The sequence below is a fragment of the Stegostoma tigrinum genome, chromosome 11 (genome assembly GCF_030684315.1).
Source record: "Stegostoma tigrinum isolate sSteTig4 chromosome 11, sSteTig4.hap1, whole genome shotgun sequence".
Lineage (NCBI taxonomy): Eukaryota > Metazoa > Chordata > Chondrichthyes > Orectolobiformes > Stegostomatidae > Stegostoma > Stegostoma tigrinum.
Window position 1 is genome coordinate 23,853,144 of NC_081364.1, and position 22,598 is coordinate 23,875,741.

The 22,598-nt window shown below is 40.4% G+C and overlaps 1 protein-coding gene across 1 annotated transcript; it reads left to right on the forward strand.

The window, feature by feature from the left end:
- Positions 1-377: 377 nt before the first annotated feature.
- On the forward strand, positions 378-22,346 carry hrh1 (histamine receptor H1). Its single transcript, XM_059649834.1, is given in 4 exon segments — positions 378-438; positions 3,228-3,381; positions 13,355-13,508; positions 20,559-22,346. A coding segment is annotated over 1 exon segment (1,662 nt). The 5' UTR covers positions 378-438; positions 3,228-3,381; positions 13,355-13,508; positions 20,559-20,637; the 3' UTR covers positions 22,300-22,346.
- Positions 22,347-22,598: the final 252 nt, after the last annotated feature.

Sequence of the window (22,598 nt, forward strand, 5' to 3'; positions counted from 1 at the left end):
AAGTGTTGTGGTCCTCGGACTGAAATTAGTATTTTGGTGTGAATTTAGGGTTTACTCTGTCCACTAATTTTGCGCTAAAAGAAAATGAAAGTTAAGACTAGTGCACAAAGAATAATTTTACAACGTAGTAAGCGACAATGATGACCAACCTACCTAGCAATGAGAAATCAAGTTGGTTAATGTGGAACCCCAATCTTTCAGAAAAGGTTTTTTTTGTGTCTGCTTTACTTATTTATTTGTGTTCATTAATAGAGTATGTCTATTCTGATCTTTATTTTTCTTCATGTTCAATTATTTAAATATAACTTTTACTTCTTGACTTTTACTTCCTGATTTACAGTTTGCAGTTCGTGAGAATCCTCCAGTCTGGTTGGTTAGAGAGATTTGTTTCTGCATATCTTGCTCAGAGACATGCCAGATCACTGTACAGGATCCCAGGTACACGACCAGTTGGTGAATGAATAAGATTTTTCATTGACAAATATATGGAGATTCCCTGAGAAACTGCATAAGAGGTGAATGGTGAAAGCTATTCTTTCACTGCTAGGATCAAAATCCAGATCATTGTATTTTTATAAATAGTACATATTTACAGAATTCACAAAGTAACAAAGGAAACACTGCAACAAAATCAGACATAATTGGAGAAATTCACTGGTCTGGCAGCATCTGCGGAGAGAAAGCAGAGTAAATTCTGTAAAATGTTGTGTTTGCCTATTGTAGTGATTGTAACAAGGTTAGCCAGATGGACCTCATAGATTATGAGTTCCCTGATTGGACCAGATTAATAGTCACAACTAGAGAGCCCTGGCTGACAGATATATTGAGGAGCACCACAGGTTCTGTTCACTCAGAGAGCTGGCTCTGAGGAAGCCAAACCAGTGTCAAGTACTATGCATAGATAAATAAAGATGACTTGGTGATGGGATGCTGGCCTCTGTGGAGTTATTTCACCAATGAGGTTTAAATATTTGCTTAAATGGCTCGATCCTACTTACAACAAAATACCAGCAAAATTGTAACACCAATGGTGTGAATATAGTTCTATCCATAACACAGGATTTAACCTTTGCTAAAATGTTTTGATGCAACCACCCAAACACTGATTTGATTAGACTATAGACAGAGGAAAAGCTTACTCAAAGAATTTTGTTTGTAGGACACTGGGCTGATGAATATGAAATTTGTTGAGATATTAGCTTTGGAAAGGCTTCAGCCTGTCAATTAGGGGAAGTTGTGATGGTGTTGGATTAATTGTTCTCATCAGCACAAGAGAGACATAAGGCAGTGTTCTTCCCTTTGATGTAAGAGTTGAAACACATCAAAGCAGCTTGGCTTTATTTGTGGCTGAAGTGTGCAATCCAATAAAAACACAAATTGTCAATGCATGAGTCAAAGTTGCTAATTGACTCATCTCACTCCCTCATAACTGGATGAGGATGAGGAGGAAGTAAATGACAGACAAGAACATTGATGCTGGGGCACCGCTTGGCCAGAGGTGGCACAGAATGACTGGCTGTGGATTTTTTCATTGGCTTAAAAATGGCAGAGAAGATTTCAGTTGCAGTAACGAAAATAAATTCAGTTCAGCATTGGAGTGGGTTCATAAGTTAGAACAATGGTGGCTTTGAGAATAAGATAAACCAAGGTAATGGACCATTGAATCTCTGCAGTGTGGAAGTGAGCCATTCTGCTCACTGAGCCAACACCAACCCTCCGAAGAGCATCCCACCCAGACCAACCCCCTGCCCTATCCCTGCATTTTCCACCTCAACACTGTGGGTAATTTAGCATGGCCAATCCACATAACCTGCAATCTTCGGACTGTGGGAGGAAAGTGGAACATCTGGATGAAACCCACGCAGACACAGGGAGAAAGTGCAAACTCCACACAGACTGTCGCCCGAGGCTGGAATCGAAACTGGGTCCCTGGTGCTGTGGGAAAAGCATTGCTAATCACTGAGCCACCATGAACAAAGAATCTCACAAATTAAAATACAGTAAGTTTTGTACAAATTCACAGTAGCCGATATCTGCACTGAGGATGCTACCAAGCACGGTAATGAAACGTATGCAAAACAACAAACTAGCTCAGCGAGCCAACCAACCTCAACATCCACAAACTGAACTACAGATCTACTCCAAAAGTTTAGGCTGTTAAGTGTAAAAGGCAGTCTGATAAGAGATGTTTAGGAGCGTTCAGCCCAAAGTTTGTAACTTTTCAAGAATTAGAAGAATGATCCCACAACAATGTAGATTCTTTAAGTAATTGAATATGGAGAAATTAAGAAATGCAATCTACACCTAACATTAAGAGATTTTGTTGAATTCTTTCAAAATAAAAGGCTACAGATAGTGGAGAGGAGCCCCTGTCCCATTGGTAAGGGGGACTGAACGACAAACAGTAAGCAGATAATCTCTACAGGGCACTAACTTGATTTTGTGAAAATGAACAATGCCAGCTTCACAATCTAAACAAGCAAGCCTCAATAATGATAATTCAAATGAATTCGTCCAAGGATCAAAGGAGGAAGGACTGAGATATTTTGTAAAACTTCAGGAATTCAGAGAAGATTCATGAGCTGGGAAAGTAATTGAGTTTCAGTTTTATAACGGAATTTAAAGAGCTGTTGTTTTATGAAATAAAATATGGAGAATAGGGACATAAATTTCATTTTCAAAGCAATCTCTGTTTAAAACACACACACACAGCATGGTGATAGAAGGGATTATAATTACAGCTGCAAGATAGACGGGTCTTGTTTGTCATTCCAAGGTCAGGTAAGAAAGAAGCTGCTCACAACTTGTTGGCTAAAGAATTTTAACATTAAGTGTAACCATTAAATTTCATACATAACTAACTTTATACTAAAACTGACATTATGAATTTTGTAGCAATTAGTTGGAATTAGCACTGCTTTCTATCTCTTCTGATAACTGCAAGAATTGGAATGTAAATTGATGAAATGTTTTGCAAAATCCCAAAGACTAGTGATAAAGATGTGTGGTAAACATCATGTGATCATGGGAGAACCTAGCATTGTCCATTGGGATGTTTATCATTCAAATTTAAACTATGTATTCATTAAACAAACCCAAAACGTCAGCTTTTGTGCTCCTAAGATGCTGCTTGGCCTGCTGTGTTCATCCAGCTCTACACTTTCTTATTCGTTAAACAAGTCTGCTATTTACATATTGTCTAATTTATGGAACTTTCCACCTGACAGCGCTTGGGGAATGTTTTCACTAGTTGGACTGCATTACTTCAAGATAAAATCTTGATCTTCATCACCATCTTCTAACATTCAACTTGGCACAAGCAATAAACAACAGTGTCAACCATATCCCAAGAATGAAAGTAAAAGCCATCCCTGCAACTGTGTATGTAAATAAATCAGGTGAATTTATATAGATTAAGGTGCAATTTTATGAATCCCATCATAAAAAGAGAATTGAAGTCGGTGGGGTGGGGGTGTGTGCATGCAATGTAGATTTTCAAGGAAGGAATGTGAAGTTGTAATCATGAAGAAAATCTTGTGGTACTGGGACTGTTTCCAGTGGAACGCTTAAAGCTAAAAAGACATTTAATTGTGTTTAATTTAATTTAAAAGTGTTGAGAGGTTTGCAGAATTAGTAGGTACATAATATTTCCTCTACTCGAAATGCCCATACCAGAAGATCATTACTGAGTGTTTGCAGTGAGGCTAGTATAAATTTCTGAACTTAGTTATGGATTGAAGAATAATTTACGGCGGAGGCATTGCATCTTGTAATTGAACATTGGATAAATATTTGAAACTAAGAAATATAACATTAGAGAGGAGAATACAGGACAGTGGCATTAATTTGGGATTGTTCTAACTAAAAACCTGTGCAGCCAAAATTGGTGCTCCTAAAAATCAGGTTTTTTTTAAGCAAACAAATAACTAATAACATTCAGGGAGGAGATTATGAATTAGATGTCGACAGCTAGCTGGATTCCCAAACCCATTGCTGGATCAAAGTGAACAAGGCATGTATTAAGTAGCAAGTCAAGCAGAAAGGTGAGTTTTTTTTGTGTGATATGTGATTGCCTCTTTGGCACTAAGTGCCAGCAGGAAAAAATCACCAGTTAAGGTGAGGTGGGGGATAAATCCATGATATGCATGTTGAGCCAAAATCTGTTAAATTTAGTTGTAAACCTTAATATCTGAATGAACATTGCAGCTGACTTAAGATCTTCTGTGGCACCCAGCAACGCTCAGGGGATGGCTTTTTCGGCCAGTCTTTGTTGGCATTAACTCTTAACATATGATAGAGAGCTACTGTAGTTAGTTAACTAAATCTGATGTTGCAGTTACAATTGTAAAGTTTTTATTGCTGCCCCACTTACAGGTATAACAGCATTTGAACAATAAATTAAATTATTAATTTGGGCATGAGAACTTAAAGAGGTGACTGAAGGAAGATCACCAGAGATGTACGCCAAGATGTAAAAATAGAATGTTGCTAGACTGCTTGTATTTGAAAATGGGAGTCTCAAACAAGCAATTGGAGAGCAAAGCTCAAGACATACCCTTCTCTAAGTTACTGCTATTTTTATAATGCACTTGGCTTTACAGTCCGACAGAGAATGTTTCAATTCGTCTTCAGTTATAAATTGCTTTAATAACAATTTTAGTGTACAATAGATATCTATTTCACCCGCATTGCAATGTGGATTTGTTACTGTACAATATGTGATTTCAAATACTTTCCATTTCTATCACTGCCTGCACCTGAGATTTAAGTGATTTATATTCATTAGATGGGAAAAAAACAGATAAGGCACTTGATTTTGGCCAGAAGTAAGTCCATGGGTTACTGTGACTAAATATATCAATGAATGAGGTTTCAGAGTTTGTGCCATTGCTTTGGGGAAGGTCACATTCTGCAAGTCTGGCTGCTTCCAGTTAAACCCACTGTTTGTGGTAGAAACACCACATTGTATTACATTGAATAGTAAAGTTTTCCAGACTTTTTCTTCTGTTTTGGAGATGATCTTCCACTATTATGTCATTAGCTGCAAGATAAACATTTTATTGGGGTCTTATCAGTCTTTTGAAGTGGTTATGTTGAAATCCAATTGTGTTTATAAATCTAAATGCTTGTAATCTTTATTTTCTAGTCTGTAGCTGGAAGGAACAACATGATATGCAACTTCTTATTTATTGAAGCATTGCTGTTTACTGTTGCTAAGATACAAGTCAGCCATATTATAATTGAACGTTGAAATAAGCTTGAGAAGATTAATCTCCTACTTCTGCTCCTAAGTTCTGGATGACAGAAAGAGGCTCATTTTTCAACACAATGTTGCCATGTTTTTCTGTAACTGGAGAAAGACACCATTATTGAAGAATGCGTGAAGAGTATTGAAGAATTGAGGAATGAATTATCAAGACAGCTGCTTTAATATTGCTGTCCAGGCTAGAGAGTAAGGAACAGAATAAGAAATCACACGTGTCCATAGGGAAATCTTTCAAAGATACATGTCTGGGAATGTGACTTATTGCACATGAGAAAGACAATCAATCCTGGATCAAGGACTGTTATACTCAAAATGGAGAAATTAGGTAATGAGAGAGGTATGTGAGCCCTGTCTCCAGTTCTGAAATAAATCACATGCACATTTGTTCATTTTCTTCTTATCAGTTGTCTATTCCCACTTCTTCTTGGGCAATCACTCAGGATTAAGGAAGAACTGCTATGATCCACTCTGGTGGGCTCTGAGATGGCTGGAAATCCCAGAATGTGATCTGCAGGCTGCCACACGCAAGGCAGTGATGAGTTGGCTAGATGGTAGTTAGATGAGGTTTGTGCATTCTCTTTGGCTTAGCTTATTCATGTACACAATTAAGTATCTTGAAAAACAAGGGTAGGGAATACATAACGATTAGTAGGACCCTCAGAAGTACCAAGGATCAAAGGGACCTCCATGCACATATTCACCAGTCCCTTAAATTCACAGTTTGGGTAGATAATATGTTTTAGAAGGCACATTGGATATTGCCTTTATTAGCTGAGGCAAAGAGTTTAAGAGCAGGGAGGCTATTGCTGAACTGTATAAAATGATGGTTGTGCCACAGCTACTGTATTGTGTGCAGTTCTGGAATCCATGTCATAGGAACAATGTTATTACATTGGAAAGGGTGCTGAGGAGATTTCCCAGGATGTTGCCTGGGCTGGAAAGTATTAGTTATGAAGAGAGTTTGGACAGACTGGGGTTATTTTCCTTGGAGCAGAGAAAACTGATGGGGAACATTACTGAGATGTTGAAATTATAAGGGGGGGGGCAACAATAGAGTAAACAGGAAGAAGCCTTTCCCCTTGGTAGAGGTATCAATATCCACAGGGCATAGATTTAAGGTAAAGGGCAGGAGGTTTAATGGGGATGGGAGGAGAAGATTTTTCACCCAGAATATGGGAATCTGGAACTCTGCCTGAAAGGCTGTTAGAGGCAGAAACCATCATAACATTTAAGAAGCCAAGACACATAAGGCCGAATGCTACAAAATGGGATTTGAATAGTTGTGTGGTTGTTTTTGACCAGTGCAGACTTGATGGGCCAAAGCACCTTTTTCTGTGCTGAAGACCTCTATGACTCAATGCATTTGCTACCTTTCCAAGTGAACCTTCTTCATTTTGGTCAGTCACAAACCAGGAACTCCCATGCATCATGGGGATGTATAAATTCCAGGAATATTTTGAGGACATCCCTGAAGTATTCCACTGTCATTCTGAGAGATGGCTGTTGTGACCGAGTTCTGAGTAGAGCAGTTGTTTTGGGAGAGTAGAGAGAGAAATCCAAATAACAAGTCCTTTGCAATACAGTCAGGTTTGATTGATTAGTGCCTTGATGCTGGGTAAATTGGCTTGGGAGATGATGCTATAGTTTTGGACTGTCTTGCCACTGGATTTAGAGGTTCTTGTGAAGGAACCACTGAAGGCACTTATGCAGTGGTACCTACTGTAGGTCGACAACAGAAGAGAAGCCAGTTCTGACAAATATGCAGCACACTAATCATAGACCAACGAGGGTGGAGAAGGATTACGTAAACATCAAGTAAAATATCCTCCAAACACCATATCAATAAGCAATAGTGTTAACATACAAATAAAATTTAAACAAGGTAAATACTAAATTATTATTTGATAGACATTTGAAGTTCAAGAAAGATATTTTCAAAATAAGTAGTTCTAATCTTCAATCGAGTTTAAAGAATATCTCCATAGATTATTGAGAATTAAGTCATTTTATTTTATGAAATCAAGGGATACATTTTCATCATGTAAATAAACAATCAGCAATGTCTGTACAGGAGCATTTTAGGGACAATCAGAGAAAGAAAAACTTAAGTAGATTCTGTAATGAGTTGCAGTCTTCCTGATCTAATTCTCTCCTCTCTGATCCACCCAGTTTGTGCTTAACATCAAGGCAGTAAAGGCATAAAAAGTATCCAGTTTTGATACCATCTTATAACGCAACCATAATCTCGTCACTGAGTGAAACTATAGTGATTGGGACAAGGTGGCCCTCATTGACTATGAGGTTTTTGATTGGCGTTGTTAACGTGGACCAATCCAGAAAGTCTTGGCTGAACAATATAACCAGATTACTGATTCCAAAGTGGTTGCCCACAGCCACGACCAAATAAGGGGTAACTTGGTGACAGGACCAGCCTCCGTGCAAATATTTCAAAAGCCCTCTGTAAGAGTCTAATGAAATAATTAAACCCTAAACTTTTGAACTGCAAAAATGCTTGGTGATGAACTTCACCTAGTTTATGGGAGCAGCGCTTAGTTTTTGTGGTTTTATAGCAGCCAACTCAATGTTAATTGTTTGATATTTCAGTCATCTGTTTTAAATATTTTGGCTTCTCTAACCATCCAATGAAAAGCTTTCGATTTGTTTAAAGCTGAATTTCCTGTTTTTGTTTTTAACTTTTGATATAAAATATGACTGAGTGACCTTATCAACCCTGCTTTCTGCCTTGTATTACTATTAAGCATTTATTTCAAATTCCAATTGTCACTATATTTGTACTATCTTAGATCAAAGAGTAACCAAGTTGACCCTAATTGTTTCAGCTACAAACATTCTATAATGCCCATAGAAAAAAAAATGTTATATTTATACAGTGCCTTCTATTCAGCCTGCCCTAAAATACTGCCTATCCAAAGAATCCACTATATTAAGATCAGCCACTCATATTTGGTTGTGAAATATGTAATCGATAAGAGCACAGAAGCAGTAGCAGTAGAATTTGGGGCTTTGTCAGCCCAATCCACCATTCAGTAAGGTCACGGCTGATCTTCTGCAGCAACTCCACTTTCCCACCAGCTGCCCAAAATATGATCACATGTCAGAATTATGCTTTCCATGCTTTCTGAAGTACCAATGCAGCAGTTTCTCTCAGCTTTATTCCCAGCTCATGCAGCAGCAATTCAAACACACTGTCTGCTCAAGACGCTAATCTTACCACAGTTTGAGTTCCTCAAGTGGTGTCCTAGGCCCAGTAATCTGCAGCTGCTTCACCTATGACTTCCTCCCCATCATAAGGGAAGAAGTTGACACAATGCTGAATGCTGAAGAATGCACAATGTTCATCATTGCTCTTGACCCCTCAGATACTGAAGCAGTCAAAGTCCAAATGCAGCAAAACCAGGGTTGGGTTGATAAATGATTAGTAACTTTAGGGGGAGGCGATGGCCTAGTGATATTGTCACTGGACTGTTAATCCAGAGACGCAGATAATGTTCGGGGGACCTGGTTTCGAATTCCGCAATGGCAGATAGTGAAATTTGAATTCAATAAATATGGAGAGTTAAGAGCCTAATGATGACCATGAATCCATTGTCAATTGTTGAAAAAACTCATCTGGTTCACTAATGTCCTTTAGGGAAGGAAACTGCCGTCCTCACCTGGTCTGGCCTACATGTGATACCAGATCCACAGCAATGTGGTTGGCTCTCAACTGCCCGCTGGGCAATAAATGCTGCCTAGTCGGTGATGCCCTTATCCCATGAATGAATAAAGGAAAAAAAAGCCCCACAAATGACAGATACTATCATTTCCAACATAGGAGAATGGAACTATTGACCCTTGACATTTAACGGCATTACCGTCTCTGAATTTCCCACTATCATCATCCTGGGAGTTACCATTGACCAGAAACTGAACTGGACCCGCGGTATAAATTCTCTAGAAGTGTAGGACAGAGACTAGGAATCCTGCAGTGAATAACTAGCTTCCTGACTCCTGAAGCCTGTCTGCATTCTACAAGGCACACACCAAGTGGGTGATGGGATAGTCCTAATTTTCCTGGATGAGCGCAGCTCCAACAATATTTGAAAAGTCTGACATGACCCAGGGCAAAGCAGCCTATTTGATTGGCACCATATCCACAAACATTCGTTCCCTGCACCACTGATATTGTGTAGCAGCATTGTGTACCATCTGCACAATGCATTGCAAACATTCACCAAGGTTGCTTCGACAGCACCTTCCAAACCCACAAGCATTACCATCTGGAAGGACAAGGACAGCTGCTGATGAAGAATCATCTAGCCTTGAAACTTAGCTTACTTTAACTCTGAGAGGGCTGCCTGTCCTGCTGTGATCTTCAGCAATTTTTGGTTTTAGTTTAGTTTCCAGCATCTGCAGTAATTTGCTCCCACCATCTCCTGCAACTTCCTCTCCACGCCACTCACCATCCTGATTGGAAATATATCAGCTTCAATGTTACTGGGTCATAATCCTGAAACTCTCTCCCTAAGACATTTTGAGTCCTACCTAATCCAAATGAAATGCAGCCGTTCAAGAAGGCAGGTCACTAACATGTTCTCAAAGGCATTTGGGGATAATCAATAAATGCTGGCCCAACCTACAACTCCCACATCATATGAATGAATTTAAAAAATAATCACATACAACCAGGTACTACAGATTCCAATTAGGGAAGTAATTGGAGTCATTGATTATCATTGAGAGATAAATACTGGCAGAACACGAAGAGACCAGTTTTCAGGTCTTTTGTATCCACCTTTCTAAGCAGCTGTTTAACGTCATGATCTAACATCTCTTCTAAAAGATGGCTTTCCTTATTCTTGAATTAAATTGTCAGCCAGGATTACGCATGAGAGTCTGGACTGGGGCTTTTGGTTAAAGCAAAGCCATGAGATGGGTTTCTACTGTTGTGTCCAAGCTGCCTGTATTATATCCAGATCTCACACTAATTAGAAAATAAGCTGGGCTGCTGATATTATTCTGAATTTTCATTTTAAATATTTCTCAGCTGTTCTTGTAGCTCTTAACACAACGACCATTGTTCAGAATTTAAAGTTGGTTGAGTTTCAATCTCATCTTAGGCTGAAAGGAATTTTGCATTAATAATTTTGATTTCCTGCACTTAGAACACCTAGCTCTGTGTAATCAGATGTATATATTTGCTCTTGCAATAATTTGTGTAATTTCTGTTGAATGCTGAGAAGTAACAGCTGGATCTTAATATGAATATACCTGAATTATTGTTACCAAAAGTGTAAAGATCATAATTTTCCACTTCCGTATTTATTTAAAGTAATTCAGTTCCTTCTCAATATCTGGCACCATTTTAAACCAATTCCATCTGACAAACATTTTAATGCTGAATTTTGAATTAATTTTTTAATTGATTTCTAAAAATGGTTCTGATTGTGAAATATTGAAATAATTTTTCATGTCATAAAAGATAACTGATATAATTTTTTAAACGTTTTGTGATTTTTCTTGATTCAGAAATGCTCTCATTATTATATTAGATAAAAGTCTAGTTACAACAAAATATCTGTTCCCCACTTTGTTCACTGTGTTAACACTCAGAGCTACTGGATAGGGTGCAGCTTGCATTAAGCATCAGGATAAAAAGCCTGCTGCATCTTTTCCAAAAAAAAGGAGCAGTTTGGACACTAACTTTTAAATCTGATGCAAAGTTGGTACTTTCAAGTATAAGTCTATAAAATTGTGACTCGATCTGTTGCATTTGGTGAAATCTGCCTGCAGTCACGAATCAGTGCAATTTTAAATGATTTGTTTAATATAGTAGTATTTTAAATCTTGAAGCACCATGCACATAAACATCCACCCACACACTGTTTGCAGCCCACTATAGACTGAAGTTCAAAATGTTATTTACCAATGAGAAATATCACTTGTTTATAACAACAGTTCAAACACATTACCAATATAAACAGACTTCGTTTAACTCTTGCCCAATGGAATGGAGACAAATTTCTTTCATTAGTAATATATGATTGGTAGAAATGTAAACTAAAACTCAAAAATCTGAAATTAAGCTTTACTCAAAGTCTGAATTCCAACTGCTAAAATTACAATTTATATTTGAAATGACTTGACTCTTGCTCATGTAGCTTAGTCACTCCTACAGTGTACACAATGACTTCACTTCTACTAGACGTTATAACCTGTGTGCCTATAAGGAATTAAAAAATAAAATTCCAAGATGTTTTGTGCTGCAGATACAATTTACTAGCACCAAAGAGATTTCCCCAGTGCAGCTTATTCAAGATTATTCAATTCAGCCATGCTTTTTTTTAAATTTGTGAAGTACCAACAAAATTGGTATTAAATGCAGTACTCCAGATTTGTTGACTTATGGAAGAGTCTCCAAACTTAATGCTTTTGGTAAGAAAACTCTTCTTTTCTCCGGGTGTATTTTAGGGCTAAATGCCTAAGGCTGTTTATGCTGGGCGAAAGCACTGTTCCCCACTTTGTTCACTGTGTTAACACTCAGAGCTACTGGATAGGGTGCAGCTTGCATTAAGCATCAGGATAAAATGCCTGCTGCATCTTTTCCAAAAAAAAGGAGCAGTTTGGACACTAACTTTTAAATCTGACGCAAAGTTGGTACTTTCAAGTATAAGCCTATAAAATTGTTACTCAATCTTATACATTAAGGCAAGTTGAAACTTTTGTCAGCTGACCATCATCCAAGTGAAGAAATGATCAAGAGCTGCAGCTTAAATTTCTTTTAATGTTTCAAGTGAATATGTTTTGAAAGAGGTATGTTCAGATTTTTTAAGAAGAAAGCAACATCTGAATAAACAAGGTGCATCATGAACCAGGAGAACCAGGTGAACCAGGTTTCTAATTTTGAACAGCACAAGAGCTATTCACATTTTGAAGCTAGTGAAGTCCACATTGAGACCATTGGGCTGCAGGGTTCCCAAGCGAAATGTGAGGTGCTGTTCCTGCAACCTTTGGGTGGCATCGTTGTGAACTGGAGGAGGCCCAGGATGGACATGTCGACCAAGGAGTGGGAGGGAGAGTTGAGGTGGCTTGAACCAGTCTCAATGTGGACTTCACAAGTTTCAAAATCTCCCAACCCCCAACTTCATCCGAAAACCAGTCCAGCTTGTCCTCGCCTCCTTGACGTGTCCATCTTTTCTCCCACCTATCCACTTCTCCCACCTCACTGACCAACTCCCACCCCCACCTCCTACCTACCAGCTTCATTCCCGCCTCCTTGACCTGCCCATCCTCCCTTGACGGACCAACCACCATCCCAACTCCCCACCTCCACTCATCTTTACTGGCTCCATCCCCACCTTGACCTGTCTGTCTCCTCTCCACCTATCTGTTCCTTTATCCGCCTTCCATCCACCTCCCCGCTGTCTATTTATATCAGAATCCCCTTCCCCTCCCCCATTTTGAAGAAGGGTGCAGACCCACAACCTCAGCTTTCCTGCTCCTCTGATGCTGCCTGGCCTGCTGTGTTCATCCAGCTCTACATCTTGTTATCTGTATTTACAAGCAACTGTTACTGTAGGCAAGTCTTCAAAGATCACCTATTTAATCCTGTGACAGGAAACTGTGTGAAGTACTATGTTACATTTTCAATATCTGTACCATTTTTATTCATCGTTTCTCCAAAACCTTTCAATGCATGTCCTTAAAAAAAAACTCAAGCAGTGTGGAGCATTTCTGAAACGTAAGCTCAACGAAGAATAGAATTAGGTCACTTGACCCTTCAAGCCCACGTTGCCATTCAGGATGGCATAGCTGTTCTTCTAACTCAACTCCAACTTCTGTCACTATTGGCAGCTTCCTGATTTTTTTTCATATCTAAAGGTCTATCAATCTTTGTCTTGAACCCACTCAGCAACTAAGCATCCACAACCTATAGAGTACCCAGTTCTAGACTCTCCAGCCAAGGGACAATTCCCTCAAATCTACCCCATCAAGCTCTGTAAGAATTTTTGTAAGTTTCAATGATATCACTTTTCATTCTTCCAATTTCCAGGAAATCTAAGTCTAATCTGCTCAATCTCTCCTCAGAGGGCAATTCCACTCATCTCAGAAATCGGCCTCATGAACACTTTAAAGGTTGCATATTCTTCCTTGGATAACAAAATGAAAACTGCGCTGAATAATCCATCTGTGACCTCACAAGAGACTTACAGAATCACAGTAAAATGTTTCTTTTCTCTTGGTAAAGTATTCCAATTCATTCGCATACTTTCACAATGCTGGTCAATTTAAAGACCATTTACTTTTCCTTAATAAAAGCTAATTACAATTAAAAATGCTTTTCACTTGTCATATACCAGCACATTATGTCATGTGAAATTGTCAACGATGTCTGAATTGAGCTGTCAAGAATTTAACTTCAGACTAAGCTTCTGCTGAGATGCCAAAAACAATGTCATCTACGACAAAGGTGCCAAACCCTGACCCATAGAAAAATAACAGTAGTTTTGGTGGGGAAGAGGTGGGGGAGTGTAAAATGCCCATCCCTGCAATGGAATATGCAAGAGTTGGTTTGTGGTAAGTGGACTCAGTGCCCAAGCCTTATGCCTTCCTTTTAAAAAAGCCCCATTATGAAGCGAAGAGATAGCACGAATGGCAGATGCTGGAGTCAGCGATAACACGAAACATCAACTATCCTACTCCTTTGCTGCTGCTTTGCCTGCTGTGGTCCGCCAGCTCCACAATGTGTTAATCCATTATGAGGTGAAGATGAGAAACCCAGACTTGTGTCTCACGGTGTCTCCACCTATCTACCTCCATTTCAACATGGATTGAGACACAAAAAACTCACCCCCTGGGCCTGCTATTAAAGTCAGGGACACCATATGCTTTTTACATAAATTTATCAAATTAGTAAGCTACATTTAGATACTTGTCTCTGTGAAACTTCAGGTATTTCTGTTCAAAGTGATCCTAGTACCAAGACTTAGTTGGAGGGTTGGGGGGGCGGGTTTCATGGAGAATGGTGGTGGGTGCACCACTTTATAGCTCCATTCAGTCAAAAAGAGGAATGTTTCCCAGCATTAGTCTAAGGGGAGTAGTCCTCAGTAAAGTCCCCCGAAAGGCAGGTGCTCCTGGTGCAGTAAGTCAAGAGCAGCCTACAGGATCAGTCTAGGGATGGATCACAGTCAGTCAGCTGCTCAGGGCAGTCACAGTCAGGATGATTGCCCCACTGAGGTATGAGGGGCTGAATGTTGGAAACCCCATAACCTGTCTTGCCTCTTTGTACCTAACTATGGGCTGTTTCCTCCTGGAATGAGACAAAGGAAGAGATTGCGTGAAATGAAATTGGCTGGCAGAGCTGTTAATGGTGATACAGAGAGAGGAAATGTCCCAAGACGTCTGGAATGTGAGTGACAGCCCCAAGGCCATGCAAGGTTACTAGTTTGTCGAGTTGGAGTAGGTGAGAGTGAGTGTGGGAAGATATTGTATGTTGTGATTGTATGAGTGGTAAAGCGTAAGCTTTGCTGGGAGATGGCTGCAATAGCAGACATAGACTAAGTGTGAGAAAGCAGACATAAGATGGTGGTACTTGCCCAAGTGAATGAAGAAGGGCACTGACCATCTTGGGCATTCCTCCAGGTGATTGAGATATCACTGTCCTGGCTGACAATCACCTGCCACCAAGGTTGGCACATGGTGGCCTCTTCTGCTAGTTCTGGGGAAGACAACAGCCATCCTCTGCACAACATGTACCAACATCACCAGGTTCCTGTCCACCAAGTGAGTCACCAATTTCCCCTTATCTGGGGCATTTGTTACAAACCATGCAGGGCAGCTCCAGACTGCCAACCCTTGCCTGGGTTCACGATGGCCGTTTAAATACAGCGTTGGTGCTAAGGTTCCTGGATATCCCAGCAGAGGTGAGTACTTTTATCTCTGGCCAGGAGAAAAGCAGGCTAGCATTGAATGAGGGGGCACCACAGGAACATGGTACATAATTAATGAAACAGGCTTGGGATGATAGTGGAAGAACGCTCACTAGGCCTCACAAAAAGAAGCTTTCTGTGAAACTCAACAGAAATGACACTGGCATTTTCTGCTTAAGTTCGCCCATATTATCTTCTGCTGAATAAAGACAAATCACGTTGAAACATTTCAACTTGCACTCTTCGGAACATTTTGTAGCGACTGTTCCTTTTTATCGTGCTTTTTCAGATCATAAACTAAAATGGGAAAGAACTATTTTAAAAGCATTGTTTCAAAAAATGCATATTTTTAAATGCCAAGTAACCTGCCACACGTGGCAAACACCGTGTAAACTGCTTCAGTGATAATGGGAACTGCAGATGCTGTAGAATCCAAGATAACAAAGTGTGGAGCTGGATGAACACAGCAGGCCAAGCAGCATCTCAGGCGCGAGGATGCTGCTTGGCCTGCTGTGTTGATTCAACTCCACACTTTGTACCGTGTAAACTGCTGTTTGAACAAGCAGTAATGGAAATGGTTGCTAACAAATTAGAGCCAAGGCATTCTGTGTACAGATGTGACTGAGTGACAAAAAAAAATTGGTCTATGGAGTAGTGACCAGTTATCAATAACAAAAGCCTTTTGCCTGCCAACAACAGTGTGATTACTTTTCAGTTAACTGAACAGCTTGGAACTTGGAGCAAATTACACAAATTGTTTTGAACTCCACCAGCACAGGAGCTGTCTCTCTGTTCTTTGCAGTCAAAACCTATTTTAGATTAGATTAAATTAAATTAGATTCCCTACAGTGTGGAAACAGGCCCTTTGGCCCAACAGGTCTACACCGCCTCTTGGAACATCCCACCCAGACCTATCCCCCTGTAACCCACAACACCCCTGAACACTACAGGCAATTTTAGCATGGCCAATTCACCTGGCCTGCACATCTTTGGACTATGGGAGGAAACCGGAGCACCCGGAGAAAACCCACACAGACATGGGACAATTTGCAAACTCCACACAGGCAGTTGCCCGAGGCTGGAATCGCACCCAGGTCTCTGGGGCTGTGAGGCTGCAGTGCTAACCACTGAGCCACCGTGCCACCCTAAACCAAATAAAAAGTAATTTTTCTTTCAACAGTTATTGGAAGCTGTGACTTTTACTGAAAAGTCAGAGACCTTTTATGAGTCAACCAACATCCTGCATGTCTTGCTCACCAGTGGAAGCATTTGGATAAAGATAACTCAAAAGCAATGTTCTGACCAGCAGAAGAATCATAAGGATCCTCTCAGCAACCAGTGAATCAGAACCATTGAATTACCTTCCAATTTTTCTCTGCACATAGTCTGATTTATCTATCTGTCTGTTTGTCTGAGTGTATGTTTAAGGGAGTTAATTTGAATTGTTATAAAGCAACGTAGCTGTCTACATGTAACTACGGTCTTATTACTAATAATAAATAGTAATGTTTATTAAATACAGAAACTTGGTTGGTGCTTTCTATCAACCTAGATCTGAAAATCATGTAAATTGGGACAACTTGTATACTAATTTTAAAATCATTAACATTTGTGATGGTATTGGGAATAGCAGACCTTGATTTCCAACATGCTGCCCCAGTGAGTCATGACAATTTACAATAATAAAGATTCAAAGGGAAAATCCAGCATTTATAATGTGGTTGTTAGTGGACTCTGATTGCCATGGAGTATGCACCCTTAGGCCCAAAAAGTCCACACTGACCCACAGAGCATTCCACCCAGATCTATTGCCACTAATCTACACATCCCTGAACACTACAGGCCATTTAGCATGGTTAATCCACCCAGCTCGCACATCTTTGGACTGTGGGAGGAAACCCACGCAGACACAGGGAGAATATGCAAAATCCACACAGACAGTTGCCCAAGGGTGTAATTGAACCCAGGTCCCTGGTGCTGTGAGGCTACAGTGCTACCACTGAGCCACCATTAAATTTTATAGCAGCTCTGAGAAGTGAACCTGTGAATGATCTCCTGTTTTGTTCAGTTGAAACAGTTGCCATGTGTGTACATGTTTTTTCTGTCTGTAAAGAACAAGATGCTGTGTATTAATATATCTGGTTTCCAGTACTTGCAAATGTGCCAAGTCTCATGTTCCTGTTTCATGTCAGGGCAGGATTTCTTACCAGGATGACTGGTGGGTCACAAGGACTACCCTCTCCGAGCATTGCTGATGACTCCAGTACACAAGGTCCTGACTAAGGCTGGGTATAGAGATGATGCAATCCATTTGTTTACTGGAGCCGGACTAGATCTCCTCAAGACAAAATCCTCTTCTTGGACAGCTCTAGGGATTCCTTGGTGTAGACCATATGCTGCATATCCTTGCATGCTGTTCTATAGGCAACTGGAGCAGACACGAAGAGGATGTGATTGATGATGAAGAGCGACAAAGGTGGTAGCATTGTTCCAAGGAAGAAGGTGAGGACATTGAAAGGAGAATACCAACCTTCACCATCATAGACTACAGAAGTGCTGGACACAACAAGCCAAATTGGATTTATTTGACACCCACATCCAATTCATTGGGTGAAGTCATCATTCACTGAATGTAAATGTATTGATACTGGAAAAGCAGCAATTCCCATTTTATTCCCAAAAGCAAAAGCAGATTTGCAGGTTGTTACTTCTTTTTGCCTGTTGTGCAATATAAGTTTATTGCTACAAATATTGTTGGCAGGTTTCACAACATCTGATGCACCCACATTCAAACATGAAAAGATTTTGTGCTGCAATGAATACTCAGGAAAAAGTAACACTCCTTCAGTCAGGGTGTTAACAACAAAGTGGTGGAGTCTGGTACAAGGCATCTGGTTGAGTATGTAAATAGGAAGTGTTAGACGGATATGGGCTAAACGCTGGCAAAAAGGACTAGTTTAATTTAGGTTGGCATGGGTGAGTTTGACCGAAGGGTCTTTTTCTGTGCTGTACATCTCTATGACTGTGACTCTGTGGTAGGAAGGAAGGGGAGCTTCTCTGGCTTCATTCCTAAGGTGTCCCAACCTTGCAGTTTCCATCCACTTTAACTCCCCCTCCACTCCCCTGGTGACATGTCCATTCTTGGCCTCCTCCACTGTCAGTGTGAAGCCAAACGTAAACTGGAGGAACATCACCTGATATTGTGCCTTGAGAGCTTACAGCCCTATGGCCTGAAGATTGACTTCACCAGCTTCAAAATCTCTCCACCCCTCCAACCTGTCCACTTTCTAACTCACCTATCTGCTCCACTCTTCTCACTGACCAACCACATTAACCCCCTACCTGTGTCCACCAATCTCCAACCCACCTGCCCTCCCTGCAGCTCCAATCCCTTCCCTCTATTTATATCTGGGCTCTACTACCCTTCCCTCATACTGATGAAGGGTTTTGGCCTGAAACGTTGACATTCCTGCTCCTCAGATGCTGTCTGTCCTGTTGTGCTTTTCCAGCTCCACATTTATTGACACTAACTTCCAGCATCTGCAGTTCTTGCTGTCTCTGTGTCACCTGTGTGACTTCAGAGAATTTCGTTTTTCCTTTCCCTCCTACTAGGGGTTGTCTCAGGGTCGAGAGAACCTGCCCCATGATAGATCCTATTGGCCTTGGAGATTGGGTGAATGAACCCAAGGGCCTTGACATACTGGAGCCAGCGTGGTACAATGACATTGTTGGACATCTCCAACCTTTGATCTGTTTTCCTGAGTGCCCAGAAAATCTGAATGCTGCACCTGTGACTGCTTGGCCATTTGCACAACATTAATAATTGCCAACGTCCAAAGGTCTTCTCCTGTCTGAGGCTCAGCAGGTACCTGGTTTCTGACTTCTTTCTGAGAACAAGTGACCTGGAGTGTTCCTTCCTCAACCTGCTGTGTGGACAGCCAATGTGCTCTGCAGAATGTGTTTCCTAGACTAATCTAGCTAATGCACCAGGTGAGGTGTCAGTATCTGAGCTGGTGGAGAGTGCAGGTGACAGTCCTACACGTGGTTCCTCTGAGGGATCTATGGTTTCTTACTCAGAGATGGAGGAAAGGTTGGAGACCAGAGGAGCTGGTTTCTTCTGGCAATATGTTCCTTCAAAGACACTTGTGATTTCAGTAGACAAGAGAGGCAATGAGCTGTACTTTAAGAGCTTGAGCACATTAAGAATGTGTTCACAGTGGTGGTAAGGGGAGAGCAGTGAAGTACATCACAAGTTGCTGGATGTGGAGGTCTCAGCTTCGTCACTTGAGCAGTCTCTATTCCCTGAGCAAAGAAGAACAAAGAAAATTACAGAACAGGTACAGGCCCTTTGGCTCTCCAAGCCTGGCCCGACATGCTGCCCCTCCCACCAACATAAGGATTCTTCCGTCACTGGTGGTCAGTCAACCAGTGCCTGTCATCTCACCATGTGTCTTTGCCCTCTATGGCATGTTATGGTCCATTTGTTTTCCTGAATGAGACAAGGGCAAGTATTGAGTGAAATGAATGTAGCTGGTGTAGATGTTAGTAGTAGTGCAGGCAGGGTAAAAGTGGTGAGGTGTTCCTGCTGGTGGAGTAGGAGGTGAAAAGGGCAGCAAAGGTCAGTAGTTTGGAGAAAATGGGGTGGTTTGGAAAGGTGCCGATTAAAAAATGAGAGTGGTAGACCATAAGCTTTGGAGATTGGTGCAGTAGGATTTAGAATGAGTGTGAGGTAGCAGAGTGATTTACCTTTGCAGAGCACAGAATGTCATTGACCATCTTCCTATACTGCTGGATGTTTCTCCAGACTGGAGAAATGGCCCTGACCTGGGTGGCAACTTCACATAAGGTGGGCAGGTTTTGGTGCCATGGTCTCCTCTAGCAGTCCTGAGAAAAGAAGACAGCCCTGCTTACCACTACCATGCCCTCCAGGGCCTCCGTGCCTCTGTCTGTGAAGCAGGGTGCAAATCCCTCAGCCATCTCAATCAGAAATCCTTGGGCACAGGACTCGTGAAGGGCAATCTGTGGCTTTTAGCTTTTCAACTGATATGCAGATTTGCTTTGAATCTGGTGCAGGGTGCATGAGTGCCAGAAGGTCCTCGTACCAGCGAAAAATTCTGCTGCTGTTGTGTGCAACATGGCATGAGATTGGAAGTGTAGTGTATATTTAATAAGACGAGTGTCATAAAATTGCACATGAAAATTCACAAGAGCTTACAGAGATAAACACTCCAAGAGAGAAGCACCCCAAAATTGACACATGGCCAAACTTTAGGAAAATTCAGCCCAATGTAATCAGCTAGGTGCTTTAATTTTGGTGGTTGATGAAAATGCTAAGTAATGACTCACCAACTTTTGTTTTTCAGACATGTTCTTTAACACATCGACCAGGAGTATTGACTCAGAAAAATTTATGTAGACTGTGGAGTCCAGTCCTCCTTGGCCATGATGACCATTATTGCAAGATCAATTACACATACCACAAACTATACAGCATTTACAACAGACAACTACACAATGGCTGATTTTCATCGCCAGCTTCCTGCGAAGAAAATTTTACTCGGCCTGGTCTTAGCCTTTTTATCTTTACTCACTGTCATCATGAATGTTTTGGTGTTGTATGCGGTCAAAAGTAAGAGAAAACTGCATACTGTTGCAAACATGTACATAGTTAGTCTATCTGCTGCAGATCTCCTTGTTGGCATGGCAGTCATGCCCCTGAATATTGTATACATATTAGAAAATGAATGGAAACTAGGAAGAGTGATTTGCCAGTTTTGGCTTTCTATGGATTATATGGCTAGCACAGCTTCAATTTTTAGTCTTTTTATCCTATGTGTGGATCGTTATCGCTCAGTCCGTCAACCATTGCGATATCTGAAGGATCGAACCAAAGCCAGAGCAGCAGCAATGATTGCAGGAGCCTGGCTTCTTTCACTGACTTGGATCATCCCCATCTTAGGATAGCACATCTTTGCAAATGGAGGTATCAGGACTGTGACAAACAATACATGTGACACTGAATTTCGTTACGTTACCTGGTTCAAAATTCTTACTGCAGTTCTGAACTTTTATGGCCCATCTATACTAATGTTGTGGTATTATACAAAAATTTACATGGCTGTAAGAAAACACTGCCGGCAACAAAATAATATAGGGGGTGATATCTTCTCAAGCACAGAGAGAAATAAGTTCAAAGAGAATATGAAATTATCCTGGCAAAAACATAAAATATATCTGAACCAGCAAGATGAAAATTCACAAGAACTCCCAGATGCAAGGGTCAAAGATACATGCAAACATTCACAGTGTAGGCTTGACTGTTCTGACTTAAAAAAAATCAAAATGCTTGATGCTGAAAATAACCAAGACATTGGTACCTTTTCAATTTCAGCATCACTGCAACAGATGTCAACAGACTTTTACCATAGGCCGTTGAGAGACAATAAATCACAAAATCAGAACATGGGACTGAACTTAAGCTCAAATTACACCGTAAACTCAAGGGAAAATCTTACCCTGGAGAGTCCTGCTGCAACAGCTAAACTAAAGTGCTTTACTATACGTGGTCCGTACAGACATAAAAGTAGTCGCACTCAACAAACAAGGGTGATGACACAAGAACATAAAGTGATTGTCGAGGATTCAGTTGATAAAAAATATGAACTATCAGATATCTCCGACACACAAACATTCAATAAGGTGCTGCTTCAGTTTGGTTCTCTCTCTTGTCCACATCCAGAAGCAGCATCTTGGGTTCATGAATCAGAAGAAACTATAGGAACTGATAGTACTAATCAATTTAAACCATCATGGCAAAAGTTTTTCTCCCGGGCTGTGCAGTACGTACAACAGCTTCTCATTGTAAAAGAAAAAAAAGCTGTCAAACAATTGGGTTTTATATTGGTAGGGTTCATGGCGTGCTGGATCCCCTATTTTGTGATTTTCACAGTCATTGCTTTCTGTGATACTTGTGTTAATTACAATTTACATATGGTCACAATGTGGTTGGGTTACATGAATTCAACACTGAACCCATTCATCTATCCTCTGTGTAACAAGAACTTTAAGAGAGCTTTCAAAACCATTCTTCATATTCAACCTTAATAATTTGTGGATCATTGGATGTAATCCAAATATTGCTATGGAAGAAACCTGCCAAGTGTCTTTATTTTTGCTACCATGAAACTTACAATATTGAAGAATGTTAATTTATTTTATAAACATCATATTGATGTAGCAATTTTAAAAATAAAGCAACATTATTGGTTAGAAATACATGAAAATAATGTAACTGTTTCTATGATTCAAGAAAATGAAAACATGAAACATGTACCTTTTAAAATGAAACAATGTATGAAATATATCAGTGTGCCATTTAGTTAACCTTCAAAATTAATTCACAA